This window comes from Diceros bicornis, chromosome 7 (genome assembly GCF_020826845.1).
Source record: "Diceros bicornis minor isolate mBicDic1 chromosome 7, mDicBic1.mat.cur, whole genome shotgun sequence".
NCBI lineage: Eukaryota > Metazoa > Chordata > Mammalia > Perissodactyla > Rhinocerotidae > Diceros > Diceros bicornis.
In genome coordinates, this window is record NC_080746.1 from 29,594,634 (window position 1) to 29,607,454 (window position 12,821).

Here is a 12,821-nt window from a genome sequence, read left to right on the forward strand (position 1 = left end):
CTCATAAACAAGTTTCTCCTATTCAAGGTCAGTATGTAATATTTGCATAGCAAGCTCACTGGGTGAGCCGTATTTTACATAGGACAGTCAAAATTTAAAGATAATTATTCATCATAATTGACAATACTATTAAATTTCCAAAAGAAATTTCCTTTTTTTTAAACCCCCATCAGATCAGCTAAACTTCTCAAACGCTTAACAAAAATAATGGTGACAATGAATCCCTAAGTTAAGTGCATATCTTGGTGTTTGGCAAAGTAGACATTTAATAAGTACATTAAAGAAATAATTTCTCAGGCCAGCCCTGTGGCTTAGCGGTTAAGTGCGCGCGCTCCGCTACCGGCGGCCCAGGTTTGGATCCTGGGCGTACACTGACGCATCACTTCTCCGGCCGTGCTGAGGCCGAGTCCCACATACAGCAAGTAGAAGGCTGTGCAACTACTACGTACAACTATCTACTGGGGCTTTAGGGAAAAAAAAAAGAAGGAGGATTGGCAATAGATGTTAGCTCAGAGCCGGTCTTCCTCAGCAAAAAAAAGAGGAGGATTAGCATGGATGTTAGCTCAGGGCTGATCTTCCTCACCAAAAAAAAAAAAGAAAAAAAGAAAAAAAAGGAATAATTTCTCTTTATCGCTACTTGGCACTACATATTTACTTGTTATTTATTGTGTGGCTCCCTCACTAAAATATAAGCTCCATAGGGCAGGGACTTTTACTGAGCCTAGACATTGCCTGGCCTATAATAGGCACTCAATAAATATTTGTCATATAGATGGTAACCCTAACCCTGGTGATCTAGCGGTTAAGATTCGGCACTCTCACAGCTGCAGTCCAGGTTCAAACCACATCACTGTCTGTCGGTCGTCATACTGTGATGGCTGTGTGTTGCTGTGATGCTGAAAGCTATGCCACTGATATTTCAAATACCAACAAGGTCACTCATGGTGGACAGGTTTCAGTGGAGCCTCCTGAGCAAGACAGACTAGGAAGAAGGATGTGGTCACCTACTTCTGAAAAAGCTGGACACAAAAACCCTATGAATGACTGCAGAACATTTTCTGATATAGCCCTGGGAGAGGAGAGGATGACCCAAAAAACCCCAGCAGGCTTCCCCTCTGCTGTCCACAGAAGTCGCTAGGAGTCAGAATCGAGTCGATGGCACTAACAAGATGTCAAATGAAGTTTATGCATGAGACATAAAAAATAAAGACTAAGAACCATTGCTCGTTAGGTACACTACTTAGTCACCAAGCTGTCCACCTTCCCGTCCGTTCTCTAAGTTGTCATAAGAATTATTGTTCTAAAACACAAAGTCGATCAGTTAAAAAACATCCAATAACATCTAAATGCTACGATAAATTTAAAACTACTTATTATTAAGTCTATAAGGCTCTTCGTAATCTGTCTTCAATGTGCCTTGACCACCTTCTCATTTCCCCTCCTCTTGATGTTAAACCACACTCACTTGCTTTCCCCACACACACGGCTCTGTTCCAGTGCTCTGCGCTGGCACAAGCTTTTCCTCCTGGGGAATTCTGACTCATCTTTAAACAATTTGCTTTCATCTTCATTACACCTTGTGCTGCATTATTTGCTTGTGTCCCTCTGTTTTCCTTTACATTTGGAATTCCTTCAAGGGATGGATTAAAATTGATTTAACTTTATATACTGTGCTTGAAAATTGGTAGGTATTGGAGAAATGTTTGTTGAATAAATGAGCAAATGGATGAGTGTTGTGTACATGTATAAGAAAGGAATATGACAGGGTGGGGTGGGCAGAGATAAGAAAATTTGTTTCTCTTGTGTTACCTGCAAGATACTTATATTATTATATCATTACATTTTATTAGAATATTTGACTTTTAAGTTTACATTGTGATAACAATCAGCAAAAAGAAACACAAGATTAATTATAGAAATAGAATTCAAATATATATATTTCCAGTATAGGTTCTGTGGATTTAAAGGGAAGGACAGAGGACAAGTACAGTTTAAGCCTGGACTTTAAAGGAATATAGCAATTATTTGGTATACGTGATTCTAGGGAAAAAACCTTAAAAAATAGAAAATAAATTCCTGAGGTACAATCTTGATCTTTCTTCCATTTGCCAGTGGTTATGTTAATCTTTTGTTTTGGTAAAAACAACACCATTTTAATTTCCTTCCACCATCCGATCTTAATTTGGCACTATTGAGCTCGGAGAAAATCAAGACCATCAGTAGAGAAGTACTGTACCACTATGTGGTTGATCTTAAGGGGAGGATTCAGACTGAATTTGTTCTGTTACCTTTTTCACTGAATCACAGTGATTAAAAAGATGCATCACTTCATTTACTGGCAGGTAGTACACTCTGCTACTGAACTGTTTAATATAAATACTGTAGAATTTATAAAGTGTAGTCACATTTATAATGTTTACAAGACTCAGAAAAGTGTCCTCAAAGGCATTGTTGAATGTTTTGCTTCCTTTTTGTTATTCTCACTGCTTTTTCAACATTTGGAGAGCAGATGCAAAATCCTACTGAAATAAATTATGAAGTTCTTCTCTTTTTTTTATTTAATGAGGAATATTACTTGCCTTTCCCTAAACCATAATAGATAAGTTTATGCAGCTGCTTTCTATTTAAGGCTAGAAAAACTCATTTATTTTATAGTTCTAAAATTATCAAGCACATTTTCCTTTATCTTTTTTAAAGAAGCTGAGCTTTTGAATGTTTCTGTCAACAACAATAATGGAAACTATTCTAGTAAGTGCTCTTGCAGCATCAACTAAAACAAATTTAGTTGAACACAATCAAATTCTAGAATCCACAGTCCTTCCAAGACAAAAGTACTTGCATTCTGACAACCATATTTTTCTTCTTCTTCAAATAACTTACATCCTTTTCTTTCTTTACTTTTCCTTTTAAGTTTTTTTACTTTATAATGAGGAATAGCTGCAATCATGGAAACAGTTGCTAAGAGACAATTGGAGACCCCTTTCCAACTCCCACCAATTCCATTTGCACTAGTCTGACTGAGATCTGTAAAGGTGTTTCTGTTTTCTATGAAAATAACAAACCCAGTGCCTCATAATGGGAATTGCACATTCAAATCAATTCAGCTAAAAAGTAAGATTAAAGAAGTAAAATTCACCTTTTTTTTTTTTTTAACATAACCTCGTGTCTTTTAAGTCTCTTCTTACTTTGTGGCAGTTCCTGACTGAGCAAAACTTGATATGCAAAAGTAGCTTTATAATGAAACAAAAGCGGCAAGCTCCGCCAGTTCTGCAGTGCGGGAAATCACTGATATTTCTCTGCTGTAGTAATTTCTTTGAGTGCCTGATTTGTTCCCGTTGCATCTCACTCATTGTTGCTTTAATATATGGAAATGAACCCTTGTGCTTTTTTCAGCATAGACAACAAACTCTGGAAAAACCTAGATGTCCCATCGCCTTTGGTGGGGAGACATTCTGGACAACAAAGCTTCTTGAGTAATTGAGGGCTGACTTTTAGAGACTTCAAGGGCTTACTGAGTGCTCTTCCCTTAAACACATAAAAGAGATATCTCCTGCCTGTGTCTTCAGTGAAACTTATTTGGACTTTCATTTACTCAACAATTATTTTTTGATCCCCTTTCATATCACTGGGGATATATTGATAAATCATAAACATAGACCCTGCTCTGATGGAGATAAGATTTCAACAGCAAAGACAGATAGCTTAACTAATGCAATACAGGGATAGGTTATAGGTAATAGTTAAACTAATGCAATCCCTATGCCTGCTACCTCTAATATTTACAGCTTCATCTTTAATTACTTCCCCACTCCAATTTTGACCATTGCTCCTACCCAGTTTTTATCACATAGAAATAGTTTCTACCTTCTGAGCTTTTCCAGACTTCTTTGCCTTTGCAAGGAGGTTTCTGTCTGAAATATTCTTACCCTTTTTCTGTTCCTGGGAAAATATAACGCATTTTCAGTTTAAATCTCTCTTTTCTCTATGAAGCATTTCTGACTCTCAATTATACTTAGTCACCACATCTTCTGGGTTCCTGATGCATTTTGTAATATTTCTGTTTCTAAGCCAATCAAATTGTCTTATAATTATTTATTCATGTTTCTGAATTCCCAGCTTGAGTGTAAGCATTCCCAGTGTAGGGACCACATTTTGCTCATCTTTGTACAGCCCTGCAGTGCCCGGGATGATGTTTGGCACATAGATGTTGAATGAATGAATGTGTGAGGAATCGAGTGCAGAATTGTCCTGTCTACTGTTGGCTCGTTCCTACTGGCAGAAAGTATACTGCTTAATCCTTCCAGAGACGATGCAAATAATCAAAGCTATTATCTCAAGTTATCGGATCGCGTCTGTAGTGACTACCTCTCATAACAGAAGCTAGCTTGCCTCTTCTCTTTGTGCTCCTTTTTGTCTCTTTTGTTTCTCACACTTTTGTTTTTGAGTTTTTTTTGGTTTTAGTACGAAAAAAATGATCTTATGGCCATTAGCCAGTAACTAAAATGCTCCTTTCCTTCTAGAAAATGACTCAACCGGGTGTGTTCAGAGGCAGGTTCTTTATGCCTTTGGCTCTTTTTGATGCATTATTCAGTGTCAGAGATGTTTTTGGGAGTGGAGGTGGACCTGATAGAGTTCTGGATTTAGTATAATTCCTCATGTGAGAGACTTCTGAAAATTTGTAAATGCAGACTCTAGATAAAGAGGCTTTGTCTGTTAATCAGCGTTGTGACACATTTGGCAATTTGACAAAATTTCTGTCTGGGATCTGACATCTCACTTAGGTTGTACTAGACAAGGAGGCAGCCTTGGGCTTAGATTAAGTTAAGTGGGGCCATGCCCACATTTCATCACTTCTGTGCATGTGGCTGCATTTCTGTTTGTGAGGAATTTTCCTCTTTCTAATTGATTATGCCCTGAGGTAGGATTATTGGCTTCCTTTGGTGATGTGAAAAACCTCTGAGAGGTCAATCACAGCTTTTAGGCCTTTGTGATTAATTAGCAAACAGTATAGGAAGGTCACTGGGTTTGCCAATTATCTGAGATTCGCATTGTGTCTAATCAGACATGGAATTTTCCTTTCACATAGTGAAAGTGATAATACTGCTGAAAGGGGAACCAATGGATTTTGAGGTATGCAATGAAGAGGCAATTTGAGATACCTGTGAGCCAATTGCAGAGCCGTTTTTCTCTGTCCTTTTGATAAACATCTATTTCACACTATAAGGTCAGTCTTTGCCATCTTCTCCTGATAGATACTTGGTTAGATTCCTTAAATACATCCATGGTGTGTCATAAGGCCGATAGAGTTCCAGTTCCTTATCTAATGTCTTTGATATCATCATCTACTCAACAAGAACTGGCACTCATAGCAAAATCCCTGAGGCTGTATGAGATGTTTGATCACTTTCTATGTACTGTATTTCTAAAGGAAACAATACGTTTTAGTAGGATTGTAGCAAATGCTTTTGGTTTAAAATTTAGTTAACCAGATAAGAGTTACTAAGCAGAACAGAAAATGTATCTGTTTGCTCATCACTTTATCTTCAGCCTTTATAATGCCTGACCTAAAGTGGACACTCAATAAGTATTTGTAGAATGAATGAATATACCGAAAAGGTCACTTCACTGAGATTTTACTTTATGCTTCCTTTCAAGGTATGTTCCATGTGTGAAATTATATGTTGCTTCAGGATCAAATGAAATTATCAGGGAGTCTTCATTGGAAACAGGATTATTGACTTTTAGAGTGATCTTTTTCAACATCATCTCCACCCAATGCTCCTTATTTAAAGTAAGGAAGAGAAGAATCGTAGGCATTTTTATTCCAGTTACTTTTTAAAAATAAACGATTGAAGAATTCTTATCCATATCTCAAAAAGTGAAAACACTCATCTTTTTTTTTGGAAACATCATAATTTGAGGGGTATAAGTCAATTGACCAAAGAAAGAGGTAGAAGAGAGTACAAGCCTTCCCACTGCCCAGTGTAATGATTGTATTCCAGAGGATGAATTGGATGGTCATGAGAGGAGGGTTTCACTGACTATAGGAACACAGAAATCTAGCTGCATGACCCTTGGGTTTTTTCATGGTGGAGTAAAATGTGTGGGCAACCATTAGCCTTAAGTGCTGTTTTGCTCAAATAATTTTTGATGCCAGAAAGACAGTTAAGATCACGTTTGTTGTTGCTTTTTTGCTACTGGATTAAACATATGAATCAAATTCTGGTACATCAATGTTCAATTGATAAGGTATTGGATAGAGTCCCTAGGGACTCTTTATAAGCAATCAAGTTCAGGGTTTAAAGTTAATGGATATGTGTGAAAATAAAATAATATATGAAAAGGCTCCCACTGTAAGCCACTGATTTTGATATGAAAATAATTCATTTGCTTCCAGCTATATTAAGCTATGATGAGTTATTCTATAAAATAGTTGATGTATAGTTAGAGGAAGAAAACTAAGTGAGATGAATAATGCTGGTGTCCAAAATGGTTATATTAATTTAAGTAAAAATTGAGACTCTTTCTATCAATAATTGATTGCAAATTCAAGAAATACTTAAAAGGTATTTTTAGTTGTAAGTTTCTTCTCAAAATTTTTTTCTGCAGATGAGTGGACCAAATTGCCCATTGGATTTAGAAAGCCAAAAATGCAATTTGTTTTATTGGAGCCTGATACAAACAAAATGACAATAAATCTAACTTTGTAGTTTTGTTATGTTTCTGTTGCCTTAAATAGCTCAGTGGGTGATCTTTACATAAATTCTTCCATTTTTTTCCTATGATGCAATTTAGGGCAGAAAAATCAATATACCTTAAACTACATTTTCAAATACTTGTTTTGAAGCTTATATTATGAAATGTTTGAATGAGTATATGACTAACTGCTATTTTAAATAGCAATACATTTTAAGAACCAATTAGCTCATGGCGTAAAAATAATTTGGAAGACATGTACAGAAGATGAAGTGCTTCTCTAACCACGGTTGTCCATTAGCATATTTTGAGAGAAAATTGTGTGAGCTATTTCCATTATGTTTTTGAAAATTGATACAAATTAAAATGTCAGTGAAGTAATTATTGACAGCATGCCACCATAATATGAATATAAAATGTGTCCATTGTTATAGAAATTTACAAACACATCCCCTTATCTTCATTGTATTAATTTCACCATCTTCTGAGAAAGGGGTACTTTTTTCAAAGGCATTTTTCTGATCAAGATTATTTGGCATTTTACTTTTAAAAAATGCTTTGATTTATTCTCTGAAATTGTTTTCTTTCGTTATTTCAACTTATTAAAGAAGATGTTGAAACAGAGAGGTATTGAAGTACATGTATGAATTCCTGACAAAGTTTGGATTAGCTCTTGTGTTTAGATGAGTCAAGAGTACAGCCAAGAACATTAAAAGTGATTTTGCTTAGAGCTACAAGGAATTAAAATATAGATAGTAAAAAAAATCATATTCAGAATCAGAAAACAGCTTTTCTTGGGGAGAAATTTTATAAGACAATTAAGGGTACATTATATTCTCACAATACAGTAGACTTTGTTAGAATTTATGAGATTTATACCTAAGAGGCATTTTAAAGGGACAAAGATCTATTACTAGTCTCATTATTACTATGCAGTCATGATAGAAAAGAAATCCTTTAGAATTCAGCAAGAGGAATAGAAAAGACAGACACTCAAGTTTCCAAAGAGTACAAAAATCCACTTAAAAGATGAATAAGTTCTGGAGATCTAATGCACAGCACGGACTATAGTTATTCGTGCTGTATTATATACTTGAAAGTTGCTAACAGCAGATCTTAAACTTCCTCACCACAAAAAAGAAAGAGTAATTATGCAAAGCGATGGAGGTGTTAACAAATTCTACTGTGGCAATCATTTCACAATATATTAGTGTATCAAATCATCACCTTGTACATCTTAAACTTACACAATGTTATATGTTAATTATATCTCAAGAAAGCTGGAAAAAAAAAGAAAAATAATTTCTTTGAAGGACAAAAAAAAGATGTCCAGTTCCCTTAGCAAGAGCTTATTTAAGGCTTATACAAAGAGTTTATCCAAAGCACCCGGGCGTGCCGATTTTCTTCTTAGAAACCAGCTAAGCCTCTGAAATGGGTCAGTGTGCTTTAGGACTCAATTGCCTTCTCTAGACGCGATCCTTTAAGCACAGGTGCTAAGTGGAGGGTCTTTCTGAGCCTTACTCACCCTCTGACAGAAACTTGGCAATCCAGGCAGTTCTTAGAATTGACTGCTCTGTGGGATTCATGAGGAGTTATTTACAAAGCTTCAGTTGTTCAGGTCAAACAACTCAAACTCAACACAGAGGCGTGAGTGGAAGGGAGGGAGAATGAAAGTTTGAGCTGAAGTAGAAGAGAAAGTTTTTTCTTGGATTCCATAAATACACATTAAAAAATTTCATATACCTTGATAATTACAACCTTAATGATTTTTTGGACTCCCTCAGGAATATACCTGAGTGATGTAAAGGTTTATAATTAATGTTTTCCAGTGTAATATAAACATATTTCTTCAATCAAGTGGGTTTTTTTCCTTCTATAAAAGGGTAACAGGAGGTGAATTTTCTGTCATTTCCTCTTACAGTATAGTCTTTCTTCTCTAGACCTTTAAAAGAAATACTGCATGCTTTTTTTTACTTTTAACTTTTACAAATTCTAATATAGTCGAGGAAGGAAACTTAAGGCATTTGGTTTAGTGTCCTTTGATATTAAAGAAGAATCTCTGAAACATATATTGGTTTTGATTTTTGTATTTGAGTACTTAAGTTATTCTTATAAATAAATCTCCAAATTGGTATATTAACTACTATAAATCAGATCATTTAATTATGCAAATAAACTGTATGTAGCAACTAACCAATAAAACATCATACTAAGATATTCTCTAGCCAACCTAACATATTGTAGAAAAATATGAGCAAATATTTCTAAAACCACTAGATGGCATTCATTCACTGCAATTTTGGCCATATGCAGCCTTTCAAGGCTTTATCATGATACTGTAGGGTTAGGTAGAAAGCAAACGTTATGTATTATTTGATGATATTTTCCTATCATTTAACACAATGACAAAGCTCAATTTTATCTTTTCTTGTCTGCTTTAAAACCAATCAACAAATATTTATTGAAAACTTTATTCAGGGATTCTTCCTTTGTGAGGAGAGTTGAAAACCATCTTCACTGTGGTGGTAATGTATTTACTTACAATATCTAGAAGAAAATATGCTATATAGCATATAGTATATGCTTAATTTTCTTTTATTTCATTGCTTACTAATTCATGTTGCTATTTCTTATGTAGCTATTTCTCTAAAGGTTAGAAAAAGCACATAGTCACAAATATTAAAATTTTCTAATATTTTAGATAGCATTAATCTTTAGAACTAATGTTTATGAAAATAGGAGGCCAAGAGCTCTTGATAATTCATAAAAAAAGTCCTTTATATTGTATGTCTTAAAATGTGTGAAAAATAGTACTCTTAGTTGCATTGAGACCTAAGAACCGAAACGGCCTTTGGTGATAGAGGATTATAATTTAGTCTTGGAGATAAATCATGGAATGAAAACTCCCAAACTCCACACTTCAGGCTAAATGATTGGAAGAAGATATTGATGGGGACAAGTAAATCAAAGATCAACTTTTTGTAGAAGGTCTAGGATAATAATAATATAAAATCCGGGACTTACCTGTTCTAATATGTTTTGAAGCCTTTCTATCTCACAGTCTATCACAAATTTCTTCTCTTGTCTTCTATCAAGTTCTTCTAGAAGTTGCCTATAGCTGACATCATTAAAATTTTCCACACATATAGCGCTGACATGCCAACCATTTTGTCCTGCTTTTTCCATAATAGCTTGAAGTATTGAGTATCCTATTGGGGAAAAAACATCCAGAAGAATTACTAAAAACATGCTTTTACTCTCTTTTAATAACTTGTGCAGGTACTGAGTCTACATCAACATTTTTATGTTCCAAAATATACAATGAATGCTTAGAAATTTAAAAATCTGAGTGGTTATTTCCAAATCATTTGTCTTGCTTTTTTGACTCAGGGCAACAACATCCCTTAAAATATTACTTGAATGAAGTAGCAACACCATACCTTGAGTAAGCTCTCAACATGTCTCTGCTGGAGGTTAGTACAGTGTTCTAGACACATTTTTGGTGAGATTAACCAAAAACCAAATCCAGCATCACCTGTAGTCAATAACAATTTCATTAACTCTTTTTGTTATTTTACTCACTAGGCAGAATTAATTTTGAACAACTGTTTTGACTGTCCCCTTAAGCAAAGTAGTAACAACATTTTTGGGTTCAACTATGGAAGAGAGGATGTAAAAGAAACAGAACAACAGTGTTTATTGAGGATCCATTATTGTAAATGGAGAAGGTATTATTTAACTCTTCTTCTCTTGATAGGATTGGCAGTGGATTGAATGACCACTAGGTGAAGCCCTGGGCACTCAAACTTGTAATCTAGTAAAGGAGACAGACATTCAAATAAACAAATGCAACTTAGTTTTAAAAAGTGTAATCGTAGCTGTACTTAAGCTAAAGTGTTGGCCCAAGGGAAGGTTTGGTTAAATGTGCCTGGATGGAACAAGGAAAAATCACCACAGAGGAGAAACAACTTAAATTGGGTCTGGAAGGTTGAGAAGGCGCATTCAGGATTGCGGAAAAAGGAGGGATGTTTATTAGCTGGAGACAGCCTCCCAGAGAGAATGGGATGGTCTCTACCCTGTTCTTGGTCTAGATCTCTTTGCTTGTGGAAGGGAAGTCACAGATCTTAGTATCTGAGTTAAGGAAGAAGGGGCAAATTCAGGAACCCAGCACTTGGAGTATTTCTTCATGTCAATATTTTCTTGAAGTCTTGCTTTTTCCAGCTCTCAGCTTTGAATTGGAATGTGAGAGAAAGGGAAAAGATTCTTCGAATCTATGAATTGCCTTAAACAAGGATTGGCTAGGATCTGAGCCTGTTAGCTAGTTACTTTTTTCCCCTTGTGACTTAGCATAAAAAAATGTGCTAGTCCTGTTTAAGAAGGTCTAACACTTATTTGAGCTCATTCCATAGCAGTCGCCTATAGTTTCTACCCTCCCTGGGTCCCTGGAGTTAGAGTGGAGAGCTGGGTGGATTAAAAGTGAAGACTTAAAGTAAATACACTGCACTGGCAAGATAAGAGCACATTTATTCAGTTTTCTGATTGCTATGTGAGTGTCTCAGATTTAAGGATTTTGATTTTTAGGTATCTTTTCTACATGTCAGAGTTTCAAACATTACGGATGCTCAGTTAATATCAACAGATGAAACTGATGATGAGATCATATTTGAAATATAAATTACCTGATATCCTGCCAAATGAAATACTGTGGCAGTCAAGATTCATTTTTATTTAAATGAAAAAAATTCCCCAAAGAGGAAAAAAGAGGGCATGTTAATTACTATATAATTATTCTGGTATATCTATTGCTCCATTTAGTCTTTCCTTTTGTAATGTATACCTGTAATTATCTTTTCAAATCTTACCTAGATCCCTGCTCTCCAAATCCAGTACTCTTTACCTTGTTTCCTGTTCGATGCATCTGTAACATGATAGTGTAAGTCTTATCTTAATGTACGTATTCTTGCCTCATTTGTTCTTTTACTGTGACTTGCTCTCTGATAGGAAGTGAGGCAATGTTCCTTTTAGTCATTTTTGACACCTATGAACATGTTATTTTTAAAAATATCAATTGACATCTTACTTTTCCTTGTTTGCCTTTTGTTTATTGTCATACCAAAATAATTCAAATACTTTTTGTTTGTTTGATTTTTTTAGTGTTGTAAAAATGATAAATATTGGCCACACACATTGAAGTAGCCTTCCTGCTCCCTGGGATCAATTCACAGCTTGGCACAGTTCTCTAGATATTGCCTTTTTTTTTTTATCATGTGGTTATCAGGCTGCATGTCAGTACTAGGCATCCAGGTTGTTATTTTCCTGCCTACAGGACTTTTACAGAATGTAGAGCCGCACATCTTCTGATGAAATTTATATATGTTCCTAGTTGCATAACAGATATGGAAAGATTCAGACTTGCAAAATTATTATTATTCACAAAATTATAATTCAAATTCAACATTTCGTTATCTTCGTTATCTATATTTTCAGATTTACACATGGACACTAGACTTGAAATAAGACAAAAGCATAGGACACAATCTTTGTTAAATGGCAGAGAAAGTTGGTTGCCTTAAAAAAGCCATTAATCATAGTCAGGAATAAATGGCATTTTTTCAATGCAGTGCAAAGGACATGCAGGTATAGTTTCAGAGCCCGGCTAAAAACTTGGATTCTTTTATAAGCTGTGTTTGATTTTAATATGCTCTCCTATTCATTGCTACTCAGATGTGTGTGTCTTATTTATTTGCCAAGATAGTTGGGAATATACTGTAACTCAAGATAAAATACTGCTGTTGAATCTATGATTATGTAACTTAGCTGTTATATAAACTAGAAAGTCACACAAGTCAAGTCATACTAATTCCACACCTGGCTATGATTTGTATCTCCTAGTTATTAGAAAATCTGTAATGCAATACTGTTGGCCATAAAACGAACACTGCAGTTTTAGGTGAATATCACAAGACTAATGGGGATTTCACTACTGTAAAGGATCTTTTAAATCTTGCTTCTACTTTAAAAAGCTGCCTAGCATTTTAATTCAATATAATTTATTGAATTGAAAACCTACTACATCCAAGAGTCCTTAAGGTGTGCCAGGATAAACAAAGACATGATTCTTGTCT

General features: G+C 35.1%; 1 protein-coding gene across 3 annotated transcripts in view; it reads right to left on the reverse strand.

Moving 5' to 3' along the window:
* Positions 1-12,821, reverse strand: part of GRIA4 (glutamate ionotropic receptor AMPA type subunit 4) — a 357,209-nt gene that overhangs the window by 97,162 nt on the left and 247,226 nt on the right. For all 3 annotated transcript variants that reach the window (XM_058545312.1, XM_058545313.1, XM_058545315.1), the window contains exon 4: positions 9,721-9,905. In XM_058545312.1, the coding sequence (XP_058401295.1) occupies positions 9,721-9,905 (185 nt within the window). The remainder of the gene's footprint in view (positions 1-9,720; positions 9,906-12,821) is intronic.